Here is a 22,032-nt window from a genome sequence, read left to right as displayed (position 1 = left end):
CTCCTGTTTTTGAGAGTATATTTGTTCTGTCCTTGTTTGTTCTTGATGCTGAGGCCATTCCTGGTGTGATGCCAAATTGTATGAGGTACTTGGCATTCCTGTTGCTAGTATTGCCAAATTTTCAGGTGCATGACTATCTGGAACAGAAATACTTCCTGAGGTCAGAGGTACTGGTGCAGGAAATGACGTTGATGGTTTTTGGAAACTTGTGTTTGCAGCTACACCAGTAACTGTATCCACCAAAATGGAATTCTGGACCAAAGATGAGCCAAGAAGCGAGTTCTCAGATACCTGTCCATCACCTTTAGGTTTCTTAGCAGCTTGATTAGCCTGGGGAAAAAGAAATGAGAAAATAGAAAGCTTAGAACACTTGTAAAAAACATTCCACTTTAGCTCACAGGTGAGGATAAAAGCCGACTCCAGGTTTTATCCCCCAGCACAGCTGGGGGAATAAAGAGCAGTTCATAGTTCTTCCAGGAACTTCTATTTGCTGCACTGATACAGGAAAATTTCTTACCCTCCAATTTCTAATTCTCTTCAGCCTGCTAGGTGTTTTCTCCAGTATTTGAAGAAACTCATGAGTTAGTTCTGAGTAGAGAAACAGAAAAGATGTTTTACATCTGATTTTGTAATAAGCAGGTTTAACTTCAGTAGTTTTTCTAGACTAACAGAATACTGCTTCAGCAGTTGTTACTGCAGGCTACACATGATCTGAATCATTATTTAATCAAAATCTTGCTTGACAAGTGCTGAACAAAAAAAGCTACAGAATTGCAGTACGACAGACCTCCATCCACCACACACATTCTGAAAAGCAGGCCCACATTTCAAATTTTATTCATACTCTTGCAGAGTCTGCATTTATTAGACAAAAAATTTTCTAGAGGAAACTGCACAAAAGCTCCGGAAATAAGACGTTTGTCACTCAGCTTAAGCATTTATTGTGTGAAGTTAAGAAGTTTAGACTTTAAAGAAAATTTAAGTCATGGTTTCAATTATTCCACTGAACTTAAGGAACAACCAGTAACAGCTCTGGGCAAAGTATCAGCCATCTGACCCTCTGAAGCACAATTTTAAACAATAGTTTTTGATTTGTATTCAAGGCGAAGTAGCTGGCTGTGTTTTTTACTAAACACCTTTGAAAGTTGTACAGCCACAAGAATACCTAGCTCTCTATACTTGTCAGCTTGCACAAAAAAATTACTTTCAATTGAAATTTAATTTTACTCATAAGCAAAAAAAATTAGTGACACTGTAGACCTACTGCAGGTCTGGAAGAACTGGCATCTCCAGAATGCCAAAGCAAGTCAGGGCCACAAAAATGATCCATGGAATGGAACACCTGTCCTATGAGAACAGGCTGAGAGAGCTGGGGCTGTTCAGCCTGGAGAAGAGAAGGCTGCGAGGTGACCTGATAAGGGCCTTTCAGCATCTAAAGGGGAGCTACAGGAAACAAGGGGACAGACTCATTAGCAGGGTCTGTGGTGACAGAACAAGCGGAAATGGCTTCAAGCTCAGGGAGGGTAGATTTGGATTAGATAAAAGGAAAAATCTTTTACAGTGAGGGTGGTGAGGCACTGGAACAGGTTACCTAGTGTTGCAGTTGATGCCCTGTCCCTGGAGGCTGTCAAAGCAAGGCTGGATCAGGCCCTGGGTAACCTTATCTAGCTGTGCATGTCCCTGTTCATTGCAGGGAAGCTGGACTAGATGGCCCTCAGAGGTACCTTCCAACTCTTAAGGATTATATGATTCGAAGTTACAAACCAAATTTCTTCTAATTGCGAAAGTGCCTCACCACTTTAGTCTGCTCCTGAGTCCTTATTACACACACCAGCTCCATAAAAGGTTAAGAATTTAATGGTGTTCACTGAGGGCTCACAGAACATCTCACGAGAAGTTAGAAATCATAGTGATGCCTGCTCACCACACGTGCAGAGCCAACAGCCAGATGAGAAGGCAGAGTAGTATTTGAAGCTACAGGTACAACCTGAGGAACCCTAAGACAGAAACATTTGAACTCACAATTTCAAGTTCATCTGGTTCTGTGCTTCATGTGGCATCTGCTTAAATTTTCACTTTCAAACAGTTTTGTCATTAAGAAATAAAAGCTCAGCAGACATGAAAAGCAGGGCATGGGGAGCTGTGGTGGGCCATATAATGCCTGCAAGCTTCTACCACTCCTCTGAAACAAGTTATTCCCTCTAGAACTACCAGTAAAGACCAGAAGATTTGAGAACCCTAGAAACTACCACCTCTGTAACAACAAGCTTTAAATTCAGACTCCGCTGCACTAAGTGCAGTTCCCGTCTTTTGAACTTTCTAATTGCAAACTAACAGGATAGCACATTCAACAAGAGAACACAGTTTCTGCAGTAGTTTGAGGTATCATAGGCTATACCCAATGTTAACATAAAACTGCCAAATTAACAAAGGTAATTCTAACGTTATGACTTGAGAAGAGTTGTCTCAGTGACAGAGATTTGAACACTGACGTACATAAAATTATCAGAACTGCATGGATTTGCAGAGATGTTCCTCTACCTGTTTTCCTTGTTCTGGAAAGCATTTAAAAGCAGAACTCTAACCTGCACCTACAAAAGGTACATGGAAATCCCAGCTCACAAGTTTAAATAAGATGAGTTTCAAAACTGTCTTCTTAAGTTCTTCCTTCTCCCATACCTTACTCTTATCTGAGGATTCAGTAAGTGAAATCAGTGAGACTTGTTTTGGGATTAAAGCTATGCTCTTACAGTACTATGCTACTACTTTTACAGCCACGTTAATAAGCATTTGAATCTCAAGATATGAAAAGGCAGCATTACTTACCATCTAGTAATTCCAGAGTAACTGAAGGATCTACATATTCCCACCAGTGTTTTCCATCAGTTGATACTGGAATCTCCCAGTTGGACCACTTGCAGGCCAAGTGAATGCACACACAAGCTATCACTGTAGGCTTGTATTGAAGACAGAATGTAGTAAGGTGAAGACTGTTGCACACAAATTTTGTAACGAGGAACCAAAGGAAATCAAACATGTAAAACAGGAAAACCAAACAAATCAGCCATTAACATACAGCTTAAGATCATTTGTCAAACAACAATAGTTAAACAGCAGTTCACGGAACATTTTTCTGACTAAATTCTTAAGATGCCTTACTGCCTTCGTAAAACAAAGGGCAAGGCATTTATCTGACAAAGTTTAATTTGCTTTTCCTATAAAAAGTCTGGCTAATAGTAAATAAATTTACCACTTATTCTTCTGTACTTAAGTACTAAAAAAGAAATTAGTGTAATATGGTCAATTAAAATTTTAACTACAGTAAAAAAAAAATACAGCTCATTATACAGTCTTTTGATTTAGATGATTAGATGAAGATACCCAAAGTTTCAAAGAGGCCAAGTGAATTACTTTTGAGTTTAGCTTTCACCAGGCCTGAGTTTGTGGTATTTGTGAACTCAACTGTAGCTTCTAGCTGGCAGCAGTACACAGGCTTCTGTTCAGCTTCACTGCTTTATCGCAGCTTGTCTTAACAGCTGCTTCAAATACAGAACTCTGCTCACTAAAGAACCACCAGGAAATATTTGTCTGGAATAATTCTAACCAACCAGTAGATGTTACTTAACAACTAGATACATCTAATGTAATCCTAATAAAATGCAATGTTGTCTTGCAAGAAATAAACGGCAGTCATCAAGAAATCGACACTAAAACCTACTCTCAAATTCTGTCTTTCTACAACCGCCTATCCATACACAATCTTCACCTGGAATCAGTTAACTTAAATTTATGTAAGTACTTATATTAAAATTAAAGAGCTGTTTCTAAAAGGAAGAACACTGGATTACTTCTTGTCTACTTGAAAAGAAAAAAAAAATCAACCAGATGAAAAGATTTTAGGCCCACTACAGTTTTATAAGATACGAATGGATCAATATATTTAAAGTTAAGAGAAAACTGCCATTAACTAGAAGTGTAAACTAAAAATAGTTTTGTACTTACCAAGATCCTCGAATTTCTAGGTTAAGTTTAGCTCTCTGTAATCTTTAGCTGCTATTCAGGCTACCAATTTTAGACTTATGCACTCACAATCGAGAAAATGTCATCAGAAAGCACCACTACACTTCTCATTGTGCATTTAACCCCTTTGTGCCATCAAGCCCTTGTACAATACACCGCACTGCAAACAGAAAGGTACCACCACTGTAGATGGCCCAGTCTCCTGTTGCAACAAGGGTAAGACACATGTAGGGGGCCCTGCAGTAAAGGAAGCTATAGTGTGCTACAACAGTGCAACAAAGAGGTTCAGGATAACAACCTGTTGGTAGCCATGAAATAGGATGTCTGTGCCAAATCCTTGCTTGCTGTAAGAAAAAGAAAAACAAAGTGATTAAGGATCTGTGCTAACTTACCAGGTTCATTCCAAAACTAAAACAGTTTTACCTTCCAAAAGCACCATTTACTATTTTCACAGAACTGTTTTGAATTTAACTAGCTAGCCTTTAAAGTCTTTTCAAGATAGAGAAGCGTCCGTTACGTTCAGTAACTGGAGATGGACCAGTCCTTTGGTCCACCGGCTCTTCCCTCACTCAACTCACAGTACAGTTTCCCTTTGCTCATCTACCCCACAAAGCCTCATACATGGAAGCACTCTTCAAGAAATACCTGATTCCCTCCCCCCGCCCAAACAGTGAACTGCAGCAAGGCAGTCTACAAAAACCAATCACTACAATGCAAGTTCTCCTCCTTGAGAGGAAAGTGACAGTACAGCTGGAGAACCCACCTCCCCCCAACAAAACCTTAACCACGTTTCTCCCCCAGAACCTCAGAACACAGACAGCTCCCAAGCTAGATGGTTAGAAAAACAAGTTTTCTGCTCCCTCTAATCGAGAGCACAGTACTCGTATCATTTTGTTCCACACTTGTTAAACCTGTGTCAAAGCTTCTGATAAGTAGTAAACAACTGCATTTTAATCAGAAGAAAATACGCAAGAGACTGCAGCGTACCAGAAACAAAAAGCCAATGACTTACACTGTTACAACCATCTAGCATTGACCCCTACCAGTGAAACCCCAGTGATCCTCACTCAAGTAAAAGAACTTACTGTAACATGTACATAATGGGATAGCTGGGCACAATGGTATTAACTGAAGATTGAATGCAGCCTTCATTGAATTCTTACTGTGACGCTATCACTTGAAATCAGTGCTACCTGCAGAAAGTGTATTGTTGAATTTTATGTCAAAGGGTATACTGTCACAAAACTTTATTTTAAATGATCTTTCGATTAAATTTGAGAAATACTGCAGTGGCCTTTAACATTTAATTTAAAAAAGTGTATTAAAATCATGATTTAACTATTTTTAATGATTGCCAAAGAGTATAAATCAGGTTTGTCTTCACGCTACGCAGATGGACAGTGCCATAATCTGAAAAGAACATGGAAGGAGCAAGGTAGAAGGATCCATTCCTGCACACAAATTCTGCTAGTCCATAGTAATCAAAAGGCGAGCTATGTGACAGGGTTATACTATAATTAGTTTGCAAACTGTAATGGTAGTTGTATGCCAGATAACCACGGAGTTCAACCTTTTCCAATCCCTCTCATAAAAAAAAGTGCAAGGCAGTATTCCCAAAAAGAGAAAAAGTAAAATGAGATCATAAAATCAAATGAAAACACAGAACAGTTTAACAAGACTGAAACTGATGTCTTGCTCTTCGTTTTTCGAAGTAATATTTGAAGGACCTTCGATAATTTCTACGTTCTGTACAGTTATAACATGTTGTAATTAAGGGACTGGCCCAAGAAGCATCTCTACTCTCACTGAAATGGCACTTTCAAAAAAGGAAGAAAAGCAGATGCCAGAAAACTTCTATTTAACATCAGCTTGAAAGTTGAGTAAATCAAAACACATACCTGGAAGAAAAGAATCACATCTTGAAACACATATTTTTAGCCTCAATAAAAAAAAATTAATGTGATAAATACCTTACCTATACTACAAGCAGTATCATATTTGTTTCAACAGATTTACGCTAAATAACCAACACTGCCAAAATGGGAAGGAATTTCAGCTCAATAATTAAGTCTCTTTAAAGACAACACACAACTGAAAACAACTGTCCCAAACTCTTCTCTTACATTTAGAGCAGTTTTTGTTCAGTAGAATCTGCCCAGTAAAATTGAAACTGATAAATCTTGGTTCCTATGTTTTATTTCCTTTGTAGCAAAGTAGCGCAAAGTCCATTTCCCAAATCAAATAATCAAGTACAGAGGTTAAAACAAGCCAGCACAGCTTGTCTGTTACAACTTGTAAGATATAGGACAGATGACTGACATCAGACATTAGTAATCAGTTTGATATTTTTTCATTCAGGAGTGATTTAGAAAAACCTACCCTGTCTCACTGCTGCAGAAGCAACCAGAAGGCAGGGGATTACTTAATCAATAATCAAGATTTTGAAACAGGACCTGCTGCCCGATACAACTCCCAAAAGGCTACTGACTCCAAGAAATTCCCAGTGTGAAGCAAAAATGCTCTTTAGTGGACGTGGTCACACAGACCAACTGATGTAACTCCAAGATGCTCTCATTCTTTTCTTCAGCACTAAGTTATCTTTGATCTTGACATAATCATGAAAATGCAACTGCCAAGTTACCCTTTGGAGCACGGTGGCTGACTCTGCCTGGGACCCTAGGAAAGCAGGCAAACATCCCCAGATAAAGACTGAGGATAAGCCAGTGAATATCAGAAGACTGGAAGGCTGCTGAAATTGTTCCAAGGAGGAAAAAAAAGCCACAGGCCTCTGAATGGAGCTGTTGGTGGACACTTATTTTACCTAGAAAGGACTGGAGGAAGCCATAGCACAGGTTTTCAAGTCTGATCAGTCCTGGCAGCTTTACTTTTTTTTGGAAGCTTCTAAGCATTGTGAACAGGCCTGTAAAAGACTGAGGTGAAAGTTCAGAATGTGAAAGTTGCCTGTAGCATGGCTGGAGTACAGCTGGTGTCTAGAATTTTTTCCACACCACTTATTGTACTAAGATCTAAGTTGTCCTCAGATTGATCTCTTCTGCAAACTTTATCAACCTGACTTAGCCACACTACGGTATGTTTGAAGAACTTGACAGTGCAGCTTCCACAATTAGTAAGGATCATGGGTGTTCGAGATACCTTATCATCTGCAGAGTAGTGAGAACAATCCTACAAATTCTTGTGATCCCATCTTCAGTTCCAAAAGAAGGTTGCGTACCAGAACAACAACAAAAAAGGAACGACTGAAGACTTCCCAAGATGAAGATGAGGAGATAGATCCTTCCCCTTCAAGCTCCACTGGATGCAGCTAAGAACAGACTGATTTTGCACCAGAGCTTAAGAGGACATTGTGATGGTCTTGGCACTAGGGCATTTTCACTACTCAACTAGAATTCAAGCCAGTAAAGGTAGTTTGGCACCAGGAACAAAGGGTTTGCTTTTTTTTTTTCCTCTTCCCTTTTCCTCTTCATCATTGGAGCATCCTTGGAGTGGGCACTGAAGATTGCTGACAGGCCTTTATGGATCCACTGCCCCAGATTCCTTAGAGGACCTGTGGGATCCTAAGGAATGATGGTCCTGTCTCCTCTTCTCAGTCTCTTGGCACTGAGGAAGAATGGTGCAGAAAACAGACTGAGCCCACACCTCTCCTTGACTACTATACTGACTAAACTGTAAAGATGGAACAGTTTTATGAACCCACGAACCTCTGAAAACCAGAATGAATAATTACATATCTTATGCCTAAACATCCTGAGTCAATATACACACCCATCCAGTCACCCTTATCAACAGTGATCTATTTTGTCTAATATGACTTTCAATCTTGAGATGAATTCAAGATGAATTACAACTTTAGTTGTAAGTTCAAGCACATTAAATTTATTTGCACCAGTTCCCACTTACTAGATCACCTTCCAATAGTTGTTTCTGGCTAAAGGGTCTTCTGACAAAGGACTTTGCTGGAACTTCTGAACCTCATCAACAGAATATGATTTTTTAAAGGAAATATCTTAGAGACTAACACAGGTAACAGTGAGAGCATAAAGTACACCACTCTGGATGCAAGACAACAAAAAGCAATATAGGGTATCAGGCATCTTCTTAGCTACTTCATTAAACTTCAGTTTTAGCCAGCTTTTCTGAGGGAGCAGTGCATTTTCTCATGACATGATAATTCAGTGCACGTGTGCTGAGCCAAAAAAGCCTTGTTAAGTCCACTTAAGGACGTGTTAAGTCCTCAGCTAACTTTGTACCCTCTGCCGCTTAAACAGTCAAATTATCTTCTTCCCTTCCCTCACCCCTCAAAGATACCACTGAAAATTTTGATCATAATAATCCTAGATGAGTTAATCTCCTTTAATATAAGATGATCTTACTCTGCCTTCTGCAATAATACCTTTTGCCCAAGAAGATATGTTACCAGAACCACATGAACCAACCCTAGATTGACTGAGAAGTTAAAGCAATCTCTTTAGCTCAAAGGGCTTACCACAGACAACAGTTTTCAGTATACACTGAAAGCTTCAGGACTGGATATCCAAGTCTAGCACCTACCTACATTAAAGTAACACCGTCCAAAAAGTAGATGTTAAGAGAAAAAACTAAAATCTTTGTATCACGGTATCACTGTGCCAGAAATCCATATCTTTATTCACTCAATACATACAATTAACATTCCATAGCAATTATTCTCTACTTAATTAACTTTTAAGCATCACTACATATTTCACATTTCATGTTTTAAATGTATGGATTTTTTTCCCCATGTTTTAAAAATGAAGTATTCAAGTCTTGTGTTCATGGCCCATACCACCCCTAGGAGGGGGATATGCTAGCAAGAATTCTATTTGTATGTGTACACACACTAAGAAGCACACCTACCCGGCTCAGTAGCTTTTCAAGCATCAACCGTATTAAATTGACCTTGCACCAGTTCTTGAATTGTGCAGACTTCCAGCCCTCAGTGAAGTCTTCAGATTTCAAAGTTTCATATAATTTTGAATTTTAATTATTTTCTTAAACTGCACTGACATCAAATACTAGCTTTAAAGTTTTAATTGTAACATGTACCTTCAATGCATGAACTATGTTAGTACACAAAAGTAGCATACAGCACACACAGGAAACAGCTGAACTGTAGAGTGATATCTACCCTTGACTAAAGGAAATGAAGTTTACATAACAGTATGCGTGTTTGTAAGCTTCCATCAGACATGTGCGTGAACGTGGAAGTCCTGAACAAGCCACACTACTGCTTACCACCCCTTCCATGCTCCCCCTAGACACTGAGCTTAAGTGCAGAGGCTCGCACATATCAATGAAATGTGCTTACATTTATGTTGACTAAGAGAATCGAAGGCAAAACCTTGCAGCTGCTGACGCAGTCTATTGAGACACTAGCTGCAATTACACACTGAGTCACAATCAAATCTGGACAGAAGGCAAAGGATGTTCTAATAGCAAGGGCTGCGATGAAGCTGCTTGACATGCAAATAAGCTACATTCAACACCAGCTCTCCTCAAATTCTAGTAAGCTACTTCAAAGTGAGAAAAACACTCTTTTCCTTCAAAGAACAACCTTACTTCTAAAGTTACTAGAAAACAGACCCTGTCAACCTGATGACATTGCACCTACCCTTCCGATATTTTACAGGGGCAGGAAGACCTTTGAAGCCCTTAGTTATTTTTCACTGCAACAACAGTTTGACTAAAGGTCAGCAACTACAGTCTAATCATTTCCAAGCATTTCTTAAATTAAAGGACATGTTTTAAAGCAAAAAGCCTATTTTATGAGCTTTCTCAATTGATTCCCCAATATCCATCCCCCATCTTATGATAAGAGATTTTTTTTTTTTTTTTTTAAGTTCTGAAGGAAACAGACTTAAGAATTAAACATGCGCCAAAACTCAAAAATACTGAAAACAGATTTCTAGCTAGAGTCACATTCATGAGCTCCATGCAAGTTAGGGGATGCACAAAACAGAAGGTTGAGCGTTTGTTACCACCTAATCCAGATTAGTACACTACTTTAGAAAAACAATTAGTCACATCATTAAGTATTTGCATGCAATAGCAGACCTGCTATATACTCTGTATATCCCACAGCTTGTGAGATTTGCTAAGGTTGAAAGCTAGCGTTAGCCATTATTTTACACAAAGACTAATTGTAAAACTACTTCAGAGTGAAAAACAAACCAGAATTCAGATTTCAACTAATAACTGTTTTGTCATTTGAGAAGAGATGGAACAGGTCACTCGATCAAATGTAGCAGTAAGCAAAAAATTCATTAAGGACAGAGAAGTGGACTCTTCATCAAACTCTACATGTTAAGAACAGGCTTTTAGGAACTAGCTTTAAACAAACTCTTTGGTCAACATAGTAGAAGATCATATTACACAAATAACATCTTCAAATTTTACTGTAAAGGCAAAAAAAAGGGCTTACACAAGGGGATAAAAGCCACTGACCTCTCACTAATTGCGTGCATTTCACAACATCTGTGTGCGGATGTTCAATGGTAATCTCAAAACCTTAAGAGTTAAGAACAGATTTTAGAACAACACATTTTCATCTGTAAAATACACAGAAAAGAAAGCCCTTCCTTCTCCCAAAGACCTAATACTTGCTAAACTTTCGCAACACAGATCGTGGAACACTCTAAGTACCTTCTATTCTGCATCCTTTTGTATTTTTGTATGGTAAATACAAGAGCCCTTCAAAGATCAACATTCCTGCATTACTCTCAAGTTCTGTATAGTATCTGTGAAGCTATTGTATTTTTAAAGTATGACATACGGACAGTTTCTAGCGCATTTCTAAGTCAATACAAGCTGTATCACAGACACTGAAGTGTGTGTGCATGCATGCCCTTTATTCAATCATTTCTGGGACTAAGAGACGTGTTGCATCCATGAGATTACCAATTAAGATCATTTATAGGCCAGTCACTCCAGAAACCTATCTTTGTTTATAAAGCTATTTTAAGAATTAGGTCACTACTATTAACATTTTTATTTTTATTTTTAAAGATAGACTCACAGTGTTATTTAAGTCAGCATTCTCAGGCCTGCTAGCTTTGTCTTTATTCACATTACTTTAAAGCTAAAACAATTTCTTATCAAATTCTGGAATTACCTGAATCCATTAAATGGTAACAATACACGTTTTGACATTCAGAGGCAGTAACCCTACTCAATCACATAACATTTTTCTATTGAAAGACAACATGGGGAAGAACATTTGGCATGAAGCTTTTACCATTTGCTTCAGAACACATCCAGCTAGCTTAGTACACACTACCTCACATAAAGAAACATCAACACCATTACTACTATTTTGAAGGGTATACATTTCCACTCCATCAGACTGTCCAAAACATTTGAGAAGTATTGGTATTCCTTTTTTTCTCCAAAATGAACATATTATAAAACTAGACTCACAAGTCACATGCAAAAACTAGTGAAATTCTAGTATACCAACAGCGCAAAGAAGTTCAGCTACCTGAGTCCATTACTGGTTCATGAGAAGATGGCTGCAGAAGAGGTATTTAGAAAGACATACCTAAAGTTTGAAGCATTATTGTTTCAAGTATAACCAGCTCTTGAGCTTGCTGAAGGTATGCCTGAAACAAACAAGCAAACATGTCAACACATAGGTATTTACTGTCTCACTATTTCAATTATACACTTCCTTTTTAACTAATAGGCATTATCAATATAAATTAAAGACCACTATCCATGCCAGAGAGCGCTGACTATTCAGAATGCTTCACTGTATCTATTAGTATGTTACTGCAAAATTAGTTATACCAGCTTAACCATCTTTCACAGTAAGATTTCTTTACCCTGGATCTGATAATTCTAGCAAAGCATTTTTTTTGAGATGGGGGGTTGCTATACACGTTATGGAGGCTTGCCAGTGCAAACTAACTCAAGTATCTCTAAGCAGGTTATCACAAGCACGTTAAAATACGGCTGGAGATACCCAACCAGCCTTGTTCTGGGCTCAAACATATATCTAATACAGCTCTGCGTGTCACTCCAAGAACCAGGAGCATGGTAAATAGTTTTGATTGTCAGTTCAGGTCCAGCAGGGTGTAACTAGCTCAGCCTGACCTTGAAGCAGAGTAACTCTGGCATGTTTCCACCTTACTTCCTCATACATATGGTTCCAAGGAGCATCATGAAATGAAATAACATGGGAACTATGAAGTGGGAGCTGTACGAAGTTTGGCAAATGCAAGGAAGACCAAATGTACAGCACAGACAACACCTGTATGGCATCCCTTAAAACACAGTGTAGACAATGGCACACAGTAAGGCTCAGATTGAGCATTTGTCAGCATCCTGAACTCTCTACGTGAAGCATGTGACTTATGGAACCATGCATGAAACCTATTTAATGTCTTGTGTAGACCTCTACCATACCAGTCTTAGAAATAATGCAAGTTCAAGGAGGAACAATCTCTCCAATGGTCATAACTCAAATATTCTAGTCCTCAATTAACTATATTAAGTAATACAAGAGATCTGTATTACTTAATAGTTTAAACACAAGTTTTTTTTTTTCCCCATTTGTAGATAGCAATAATCCAGTCAAGACAATGTAGCAGCTCATGAGACGAAGCATCATCTGATGATATTTAAAACCACGACTTCCACCTACATCACACTTTGTATCCAGTTGCGGCTCATGAGGATGAAGACACGCATTTACTACTTTAATAACATGTTCGAGTTTCCGTGGCTGTTCTTCCACTTTTGCAGCCAAGAACAATGCCGTAGGAGATATAATCTGAAGAAGAAAAACACGTACGTTTTTTTACAAACAGGACTTGAATTTTCAATGGAGAATGTAAATGAGTAATTAGAAAAGGGTTAGAAGCTGAATTTTGTTTGTTTTTAAGAAGTTCTGAAATCATGCAAGATGGTAAAAGTAACTCATCATGGTTTAATTTGTAAGTGATGCAGTCTTCCCAGCAGCAAGTGAAAGGAGTAGCATAAAAGCTCAGTTACATTATTAAGTAAGATATCTGACGTCAACCTAATTCTAGTTCAACATCAAAAATAATAGATTTAGTCCAGTAGATTTACTCACACCAGAACACACTTTTCGAGTTAGATGAGCTTTCTCATCAAGTGTATGTAAGTTCTAGCACAGTAGTAAGCCATTACAGCACTTTTTCAATAGTCAGAAAAGCTGAGATGAAGGCCTGATAGCATGTGTTTCTCCTAAGAAGCAAGCAACTTGGCAGAGAACTTTAAGAAAAACAGCTTGTTACATAAATATAGGTTATACAAATATAAGCACAGTAAGCGTAACATGACAGCGCAGCCGCTGACTGAACAGAAAGAATGTTATTCCCAGAAATGTTACTATATACCCAGCTGTATCTGGAGAGCAAAGCACAAAGACTCACAAAACACCAGCTATACCCAGTGTTAGCAAAGAGAAGTTACATATGAAGATACAATTCTATAGAACTCTAGGTATCACAAATTGGCAGCAAACCACCAATTCACAGTTCCACATCACCTACAACGAAATGGAGTTTTTATGCTTGTCAGCTATAATTGATTTGTACACAAACATGGTTAACCACAAATGACTTAAAAGAATCAGAGTCCTCCTCGTACGCAAAAGTTGCCGACATTAAACACAAATTAAAATGATGGCAGAAATCTTCATGTAGGTATCAGCAGATTAGATTAGTTAAAATTAAGCATTTATTCAGTGATTCAAAAATAGCTGCTTGATGAGTGTTTAATTAATGCACAGTGCTTGTAGAGCAAGTACTGGATTTCTCATTTAATCACCCCATAGAACTAGACTGAATGAGTTGAATCATAGTCATACTTCCCCCCACGTGTTTTTTTTCTTCATAAGTAGCCCTTTGTTATGCCAAAATGAAACATTTGGTAAAAAGCTTCCAATATATGAAGGGCTGCAATGAGCTAATTAGAATTGAACATATAGTGATTACCTCTAACATTTAAGGAGGCAAAAAGTACTCCCTCGATACATTTGAAAGCTCCTCAAATCCCTCTGAAGCATTCACTGTGATCCTAAGTAAAACTTACTAGTTGGCAGGTTAAGGAAAAATTGACACCCCAAGAAAAGAAGGCAGGGTACCCTTTGGGGAACAGAAGTGCGTCAACAAAGAAACCTAATACTCTTAAAAAAGCAACCAAAAAGCACCCAAACAAACCCACAAACAAACAGAACAGAAAAACAACAACAAATAAGGCACAGGGAGCAAATTCTCTCACAACTGAGACAAAAGAACTCCATTTTCAAGAAACCTGTAACCTAACCCTTGCAAATGAATGAAAAAAAAAAAGCCTGATGTCAAGCAGTACTGAACAGGGCCACACTAATACTCTGATTTAAGATCCTGACAGTTTTTGAGAAATTTATACCCACACTGCTTGAAATAAAGACATGAAATTCTGGAAGAAATTCCCTTTCCTAGGATGTACTAAATAACATACGCCTCACTTAAGCCAGGGGACAAACCTTTAAACACAACACATGACAGACTTTCTGGAGTCCAGAAAGCTCCAGTATCAGTGGCTTCCAGAAGGATGCGTGGTAAAAGACATACAGTAGTAGGCTCTCATGTAACACAACATGAATGCTATAGGAAGATATACTGTAGAGCAAACAAACAGTGCTCCAGTCAAGTAATGCAAGAGCCAAGGTAAACCTCCCTCATTCATAGCTAGTTAATCCCAATGAGCACCGTGGAAACCTCTCTCTGGTGTGCTTCAGCAATTTGGGGCAGTTCTAACTAGAGAGATGCAAGCCTAGCAGCTCCTACTACAGGGCCAGCCTAATAGCAAGGACTATGGTCTCAAAATGAGAGTCTAGGAAGACCCAAATTAGCAAAGGCCCAGCTACCCACAGAAACCTAAACTACTGAGAAGTAAATTGGAAATAGTTAATAATAGAGTTGTAGAGAAACAAGTTTGACAAGACACTGGACAAACACGACAAGGTATTCATGAAGACACCAGACAGACTACAACAGGCTCCAATTTTTACTCAAGAGAGACAATGCGGTAGACTTTGATGGACTGAAAACTGAAAGTGGCATGGAAAGGACTCAGCACAGTGGAGTCACTGAGGAAGGAAAACTAAGTTATGCGTATATGGAATCAGAAACAGGCTGGAGAGCAGGAAGAAGATTCAAAAGAAGATAATTTCCAGCTTTTCACGATGGTGGCTCTTGTTCTGAAACCAGGTAGTCACAGCAGTGCCCTACTGCTGGGCTGAAGAACAGCAGAAGCTGTTTTTGCCTACTCAGCCAGCAAAAGCAATTGCACTGTTCTCTCCTCCCTCCTGCCTTACCACCCCAACCAAGGATAACATCATCCCTAGTTCTGGCATTCGGGCCTTCCTTTTTCTAGCTTTGCAAAAGTTTAATTCAAACATATCCTAATAAAAGGTCTATTTCTACACAATTAGTAGGTGAAGTTCCAAATCCCACACATGGAACTTTCCAAATTTACTTTTTTGAAAAATGCAACTTCTAGCAATTAGCATGGAAATATTTACATTTCAGAGACATTCTTGAACCAAACCACTAAGAACTGCACAACTAAGTTATCAGCAAATCCTAAGTCAGTATTATTTTATGTCTGACTACAACCAAGCTTTATTTCATTCCAAAGAAGCCCAGCACTCATCAGGCAGACTTCAGGATATTTTTTAATGTACCAAGAGGTGTCACTTCTAGTCACGAAGCCTCCACACCAGGACCTTACACAAAACGGTTCTGGAGGCTGATAAAAGTCAACCTGATTAACGGGTATTTAGCTCTGGTTCATCAGGAATCTACATACACCACGATTATCTACTTACTTAAAGGAAGCGTTGGCTTCCGGCCAAAGAATTTCAGGTCTTTGTCTCGTCTAGAACTAGGGTTCGCTCTCCCACTTTGGAGTAGGTCAGTACTTTTGTCTCCCTTGATTTGAGGAAAACAAAACCCTAATGAAGTTTTGGACTTGGCATGCACAGTCTTCAGCGAAGAACACATCGCCTGCTAAGTGTGGAACTTCAACATTACTCATTAAGCTTTCATTCACTTCTAATTCTTGGAAGTGACAGAAAAAGCAAAGTGGAGCAAAAAAGCAGCATTAAAGACAGACTTGACAAAGCTGTAAGCTTCTTATACACAAGCACCCCATCTGACATAAAGCCAAATAATTTAAATAAGTTCTCACACAACCAAAATATGTAGTTTGAGCAATATCTTGATTTATGAAGTTACATCCCACTCTCCTACTAGCTCAGAGAATCAGAAACCAAGTGGCAAGGAAATAAAAACACAAAACATACAGGCCTCATTATTGTGACAGCCAAAGGGCATTATACAGCAAGTTTTATTGGTAGAAGCGGTACAAGTCCTTTTTCACAATGAATAGTACAAGACATCTTGTAAAAACAGCGTTGCTACAAGGAAGACATTTGGGATCATCTCAGAATACATCCCCAGCAGGCACAGTTTTCTAAGAACTCCCTCTCCCTTTCAATGTCAATATTACCATGTTTTTCAACTTTATGCATGGTAGCTAAGACAATAAGTGGTTCCAGTCTATGATGGAGCTGCAAGTGCCACTCTAAGAGCTGTGAGTTTTTGCCTTTTTTTTTTTTTGAAATCATTACAACTGGCAGCTTAAATTGCATTTAAAAAAATCTAATATATTAAACTGAAAGGTTAAAAACAGAGCTGAAGCATCCAGAAACAGTGCCTCTAAAGTTTGGTTCATATTATGGAAGTTTTGAGAACTTGCACAGCCGCAAAATCAATTATTTAATATTGCAGTTTGGATGGGGTACAGAAAACAGGAAGGGAACAGAGGAATGGTAAACAAGAGAACCCCCCGACCCCTGCACACTTAACTCACCTACCTTGCACTTCAGGAAAAATTCCTTCTGTAGTCTCTCTTTGGGCACTTTACTATGTCCCACTGTGTGGTACAAAAAAAACTTGACATCATCAACTAGTTGTTCGATATTCCACTTGGCATTTCTAAGGATTAGATTTAAAAATACAACTACCATTTGGATGCCTTACCTCTCATCTCCAGCATACCACAGATTCCTCCCCCTTCTGTTCTTGAAATCACCGCGTACCGAATAATACGCTTCTGTAAGCAGTATTGGCTATGTACTATCAGATGAAGTACCACAGGAAAATTAGAAGTCTTCTGTAAATACTATTTAAGATGTTTCAAGGTATCGCTGTAACAGGCCAGTACTTTCTATAAAAAGCCAGCAAGCTCCCCCCAACCCCCCGATCTTAGCAATGCCTACATTTATGCTCAGCAAACCAAAGTTGCTACGCCCTGGTCAATGCTAACACAGGATAATCTGTACTACTGCTGAGGAGACTCGTACTGAAACACGATTCGCATGGCGAGGGCAGGTTGGTAGTTAGCACACCCATTTCTGTTCACCAGCTTTGAGCAAGTTTCCACCATGCTGCTGGAACACATCAAGCGTGCAGGCTCTCCCCCTGCTTTGCATTCGTAATTTGATGCTGGAATCATTCTTATTGTAACTAAAAAATACATATTCTTTGCAGACAAACCACAGTATTTGAAAAGTGACTTGCTAACCCATGGTAATTCACTAAAAATATGGATGTTTGGTCTGTGAAGCAGTAAATGCAATACATTCCAAATGGACCGGCCACATTGCTATGTCCCACCCCTGTGGCTCTACTGACTGAAAACACCGTTAGTTCTGTTCCCTACTCACAGATTACTCTGAAAATCTTGAAAGCATGCAGGACTGTTGAACAATAATTTATTATATTTAAGATAAAAACAGAATTAGCACAACATCTATTCAGTAAATTACCTTCCATTAGAAAACTTGTTTATTAAAACAATAAAGTGCATATAACATATATGACATGTATTCGCACAACCCCACAGTCATACATGAATATAAATACTCAAGTGTTTATTACTCAGTGAAAAACATTAACCTACCAATAAAGCAAGAAAGCAGTCTAAATTTTTTTCAGTGGGAGATCATAAGAAATTCCAACCAATGGCTGTCTAGATTCCTATCCCCTGCCTTCCTTCTTTCCATAGAAGGATATCACCACATGCACACATGAAGAAACATAACTGATTGCTTCCACAGACCATGTTAGCTAGGTCTCAGCTTCAAGACTGACAGTACCTTATTATTTAACTTCCAAGGCTTAGTTTCTTCTTGCAGCAGATAAACACTGTTAACTTTTTCAGCTTGCCAAGTACTCTGGAGATTTGATATTAAGTATTTATTACAGTCCTTGGCTTTTGCTTTCTCTACAGAGAACCTGCCAGATGGTATGGGAGTAAGAATTGTAAAAGCTGCTCACGTTCACTTTTAGATCACTCCCTTCACCCTAGAAGAATAGGGAAAAAAAGTAATTTCTCCATCAGCACACACAGAAAGCTACTGTCTGACCTCATTAACAAATACAGGAAGGAATTCAACAGGAACCAGTATTTCCCAGTGCTAACTTGCAGCATACTAGCTTTTAACTTTTACTTGAATACTGTTACCTGAGGTTAAATGTAACAATACACTTTCTGCTCCTTTAACATCTGGAGTCCCAATGGCATTCAGCCATTTCAGGGCTTACTTGTAAATGCTAAGTCTCACAAATACAAGGTAAGGCTTAGTTTTCATAAGGAGGGCACAGTGTATCCAAGCAGCACCGTGCTTCCAGTTCCAAGTGACCTGGCATTTTCTAGCATCTAGTGAAAACCAGAACACAGCAGCTAAAGCTTCTTGCTACGTAAGTCTAACCTCAACTACTAGCTGGGAGGACAAGCACTAATCCAGCAGGCGGTGTGTGACAACACAAGCCCTTGCTGGGAGCCTCTCCAGTGAGCTCTCCATTCCCAGCAGCTGCCTCGCTTATCAAGTCCGCAAACAGCCCGAGAAGGCTCTGAACGCAGCACCAGCTCCAGGTGACTGCTGCACTGGTAGCACCATACAGAGGTGGAGAAGGACAGAACAAGTGTTTTCCTGCCTTCCCTTGATTAGTTGAGAAACACTTCTGAAGGACATGCTGATCCTTAAGGCCCCTTCCAACCCAAACCCGTCTATGATTCCACGACATTTAATTACAAAGCCTGTTGGAACTTACTGGCATGTGTGCTATTCTTGCTCTAAAATTAGAAAGCGGCTCTAGGAAAGTACCTTTTGATTTGTATGTACATCAGTCCAACAGATACCTCTCTATCATTACAGGAGCAAAATGTACATTACACATTTCCTCCTGTTCAAGTTTTTCAGACTGATGGAAGCTGATCTCAGGTTACGCTTACAGGCTTAGCTATTATCCCCAAGACCTGCAACACTACAGTCTTGGTGCCAAGCTTGCTGCATGAGTTTGAATTTACCTCAGGTTTTGCACAAAAATAATTCAATACACTTCTGAAGAGTGTCTACATACCGATACGCATTCCTTGCTCAATAAACACCAAATAAGGTGCCCGTGTGCACAGCCAGTAATGACACGAACTCAACAAAGGATACTGCTGTAACCTACTGTGATCGGTACCTGCCCGCGCTCCAGGCAGTGCCAAGTTTGCAACATTCTACCTCTTGGCAGACCAAGATCTTCTCTGGCCTACATCCTAACACTGTCACACTCTGTGCTTCTTTCTTTTACCAAAGCAAGCCAAGGTCTGAGGAAAACCATCCTCTTCACCAAATGACATCCCACTATCACAATTCACTGTTCTTGCAAAGTTGGTATGAAGTACTTTAAAAACAGAGAAACAAAAAAAAAAAAACGAACAAGAGAAGTCATGAAAAAAAACCCTAGAATATTATATTATTTTTTCTGAGATCTGTGTCTGATACCCTGGATGTAAAAAAGACCTTGAAGTCTTCAAAATGGTATCTAAGTTCCATAACTGCTTAAAGAAAAACAACACACCACAAAGCGTAAGACAGTCTGTTTACTGGAGAACGCTGTTCTTCATAACGCATACAAGTACTCAAGCTCAGCGTGCTTATTTCATTAGCTCAAGCAGGACAGTCAGCATTTTCTCACGAGTTCTGAAGATTTTTCACGTCTAACACAACTTATTGTTGAACTACCTTAAGACAAAGGTAGCTAAATGAATTTATATTCGTTTTCAAGAACCGAGACATAACCTGTACGGATTCACACACAGCCATACTGTAGCTGCCAGACGCAGCACGCCAGCGCTGCCTCTCAATTCATTAACAGCGCGCTCCTACACATCAGCCTCCGGCACCACAGCGCACAAGCGCCAGCCAGACTCAAACCACCCAAGAGCATTCTTCACACACGTGAGATGCGTTTGCCGATGGCGCCTACTGTTTTTAATTTCGGTGGCAGAAGAGAAAAACGTAATTGCTACTTGGTAAAGTAACTCGGACTTGAAGAGAAACTATCGCTGTTGCATCTAAGCCGCCGCGCCGAGAAGCCAGAACGCCTAAACACACACCCAGCCCAGGAACGGAGCACGTGTCAGCCACGCTGTCGAAACTGCGTGCCTACGATGACCACGTATGAAATCATACTTACATTTCGATTAAATTTCGTGAAGGAGTGATGCATATAAAACCTGTGCATGTAAACAATGGCGGTATTTATCGTAAGCTGAGATCTGGAGCACCGAATTAAGGAAGCGGCAACGATAACAAACGGAGACGTTCCTTCCACACGCTGCCTGCAGCCGGGCCGGCCCGGCGTGCCGCCATGCGGGCGGGCAGCAGCGCGCAGCGGGGGCTGCCGCAGCACGAGCACGGCCGTGAGGGGAGGGCGGCTCCTCGGCGGAGGACGCGCGCCGAAACAGCGGCTCCAGCGCTTCTGTTCAACTCGGGCACTTCGCTACCGGATCGGAGGCCTCCGCCCGCCTTTCTAGAAACCCGAAGCGCGGACGGCCCACGGGCGAGCCCCCGAGGCGCAGAGCCCCGCGAGGCCGCGCCGACAAAGCTCAGCGCGCGGCCCCTCCTCCCGCCGCATCCCCGGGCCCGACCCCCGGCAGCGGGAAGCGCCCGCCGGCTTCCACACACGTGCGGAGAGGCCCGCCCGGCGGATAAGGGAGGATAAGGGCCCCCGCGCGCCCCGGCCCAGCCCATCGCTCCCGCCCGGCCCCCGCCGCCGCGCGGATACACGTTGAGGCGCTGGCCCATGTCTTGAATGAGGTTGGCCGCCTGCTGCCGGTACGAGAGCTCCTTGTCGGCCTCCACGCCGCAGCGCCGCGAGGGCGTGTTCTCCAGCTGCTCGCGGCTGAAGAACCAGCGCGAGGCCGCCGAGGAGCCGCCGCCGCCCCTCGCCGAGGTGCCCGCGCCCGAGCCCGCCGCCGCCATGACACTTCCTCCCCCTCCTCCCGCGGCCCCGCCCGCCGGCGGCAGAGCCGCGCCCGCCTCCTCCCCTCCGCCCTCCATGGCGGCTCTCGCGAGATCGGGCGGCAGCGCCGTCTATCTACTCTCAACCATAGAGTCCGGCGGCGCCGCGGCCAGAGCGCCGCCACGTTCGCGTGCGTTGGAGAGGCGGAGCGTCACGTGGCCTGCGGGGGGTCATGGTTCTCGCGGTACGTGACGCGCGGCCGCCGCAACAGCTACGCAATCTCCCCCGCTAAAGAACCGGCCTCTCTCTGGACCGCGGAAATGACGTAGGCCGGCCTCTCCTCGCTGCTCGCTGCCCGGCGCTGATTGGCTCGGCCCTCCCCTCGCGCGCTCCGCCCGCCGTCGGTCGGCTCGCGCCGTGTGAGCGCGGGGCTGGGAGCGGCGCGCGCAGCGTTAGCTCACGGGGTACGGGTGTGCTGCGGCCGGCACGTGTAACCATGCGGGCACTCTGCGGTACACCGAGGTAGTTTCGGTAACCGCTTGGGATCGCGGAGTCAGCGTCCGGGGGGGAACCCACCGGTACTTCCTCGGTGCTGGGCCTCCCCGGCTGGGGAGGAGAGAGACCGGGGAGAACGCGAAGGGTAAATGAAGCCGCTTGA

General features: G+C 41.3%; 2 protein-coding genes across 12 annotated transcripts in view; one reads left to right on the top strand and one right to left on the bottom strand.

The window, feature by feature from the left end:
- MAP3K19 (mitogen-activated protein kinase kinase kinase 19) overlaps positions 1 to 13,000 on the top strand; it is a 34,159-nt gene extending 21,159 nt beyond the window's left edge. Inside the window, exon 10 of one of the 2 annotated variants that reach the window (XM_021397924.1) lies at positions 12,616 to 13,000. The gene's annotated coding sequence lies outside the window, so the exon portion shown is untranslated. Of the gene's footprint in view, positions 1 to 6,378; positions 6,517 to 12,615 lie in introns of those variants that run through there. The other variant, XM_021397925.1, reaches the window with a different exon arrangement.
- The window catches only part of CCNT2 (cyclin T2), a 28,816-nt gene extending 6,793 nt beyond the window's left edge, over positions 1 to 22,023 (bottom strand). For 6 of the 10 annotated variants that reach the window (XR_002439137.1, XR_002439138.1, XR_002439139.1 and 3 more), the window contains exons 1-9: positions 21,198 to 22,023; positions 20,607 to 20,688; positions 12,701 to 12,829; positions 11,597 to 11,657; positions 10,504 to 10,566; positions 4,319 to 4,364; positions 2,827 to 2,990; positions 518 to 588; positions 1 to 330 (exon numbers count right to left, since the gene is read on the bottom strand). The exon at positions 1 to 330 is cut by the window's left edge. Coding sequence is in view for 6 of the 10 variants with exons in the window: in XM_021397937.1 (XP_021253612.1) it covers positions 1 to 330; positions 518 to 588; positions 2,827 to 2,990; positions 4,319 to 4,364; positions 10,504 to 10,566; positions 11,597 to 11,657; positions 12,701 to 12,829; positions 20,607 to 20,688; positions 21,198 to 21,472 (1,221 nt within the window). In the remaining 4 variants the exon portion in view is untranslated. The other 4 variants (XM_021397940.1, XM_021397941.1, XR_002439140.1 and 1 more) reach the window with 4 other exon arrangements.

The sequence above is a fragment of the Numida meleagris genome, chromosome 5 (assembly GCF_002078875.1).
Source record: "Numida meleagris isolate 19003 breed g44 Domestic line chromosome 5, NumMel1.0, whole genome shotgun sequence".
Lineage (NCBI taxonomy): Eukaryota > Metazoa > Chordata > Aves > Galliformes > Numididae > Numida > Numida meleagris.
Note: the sequence above shows the minus strand (reverse complement) of the source record. Positions and strands in the feature narration are given on the sequence as shown.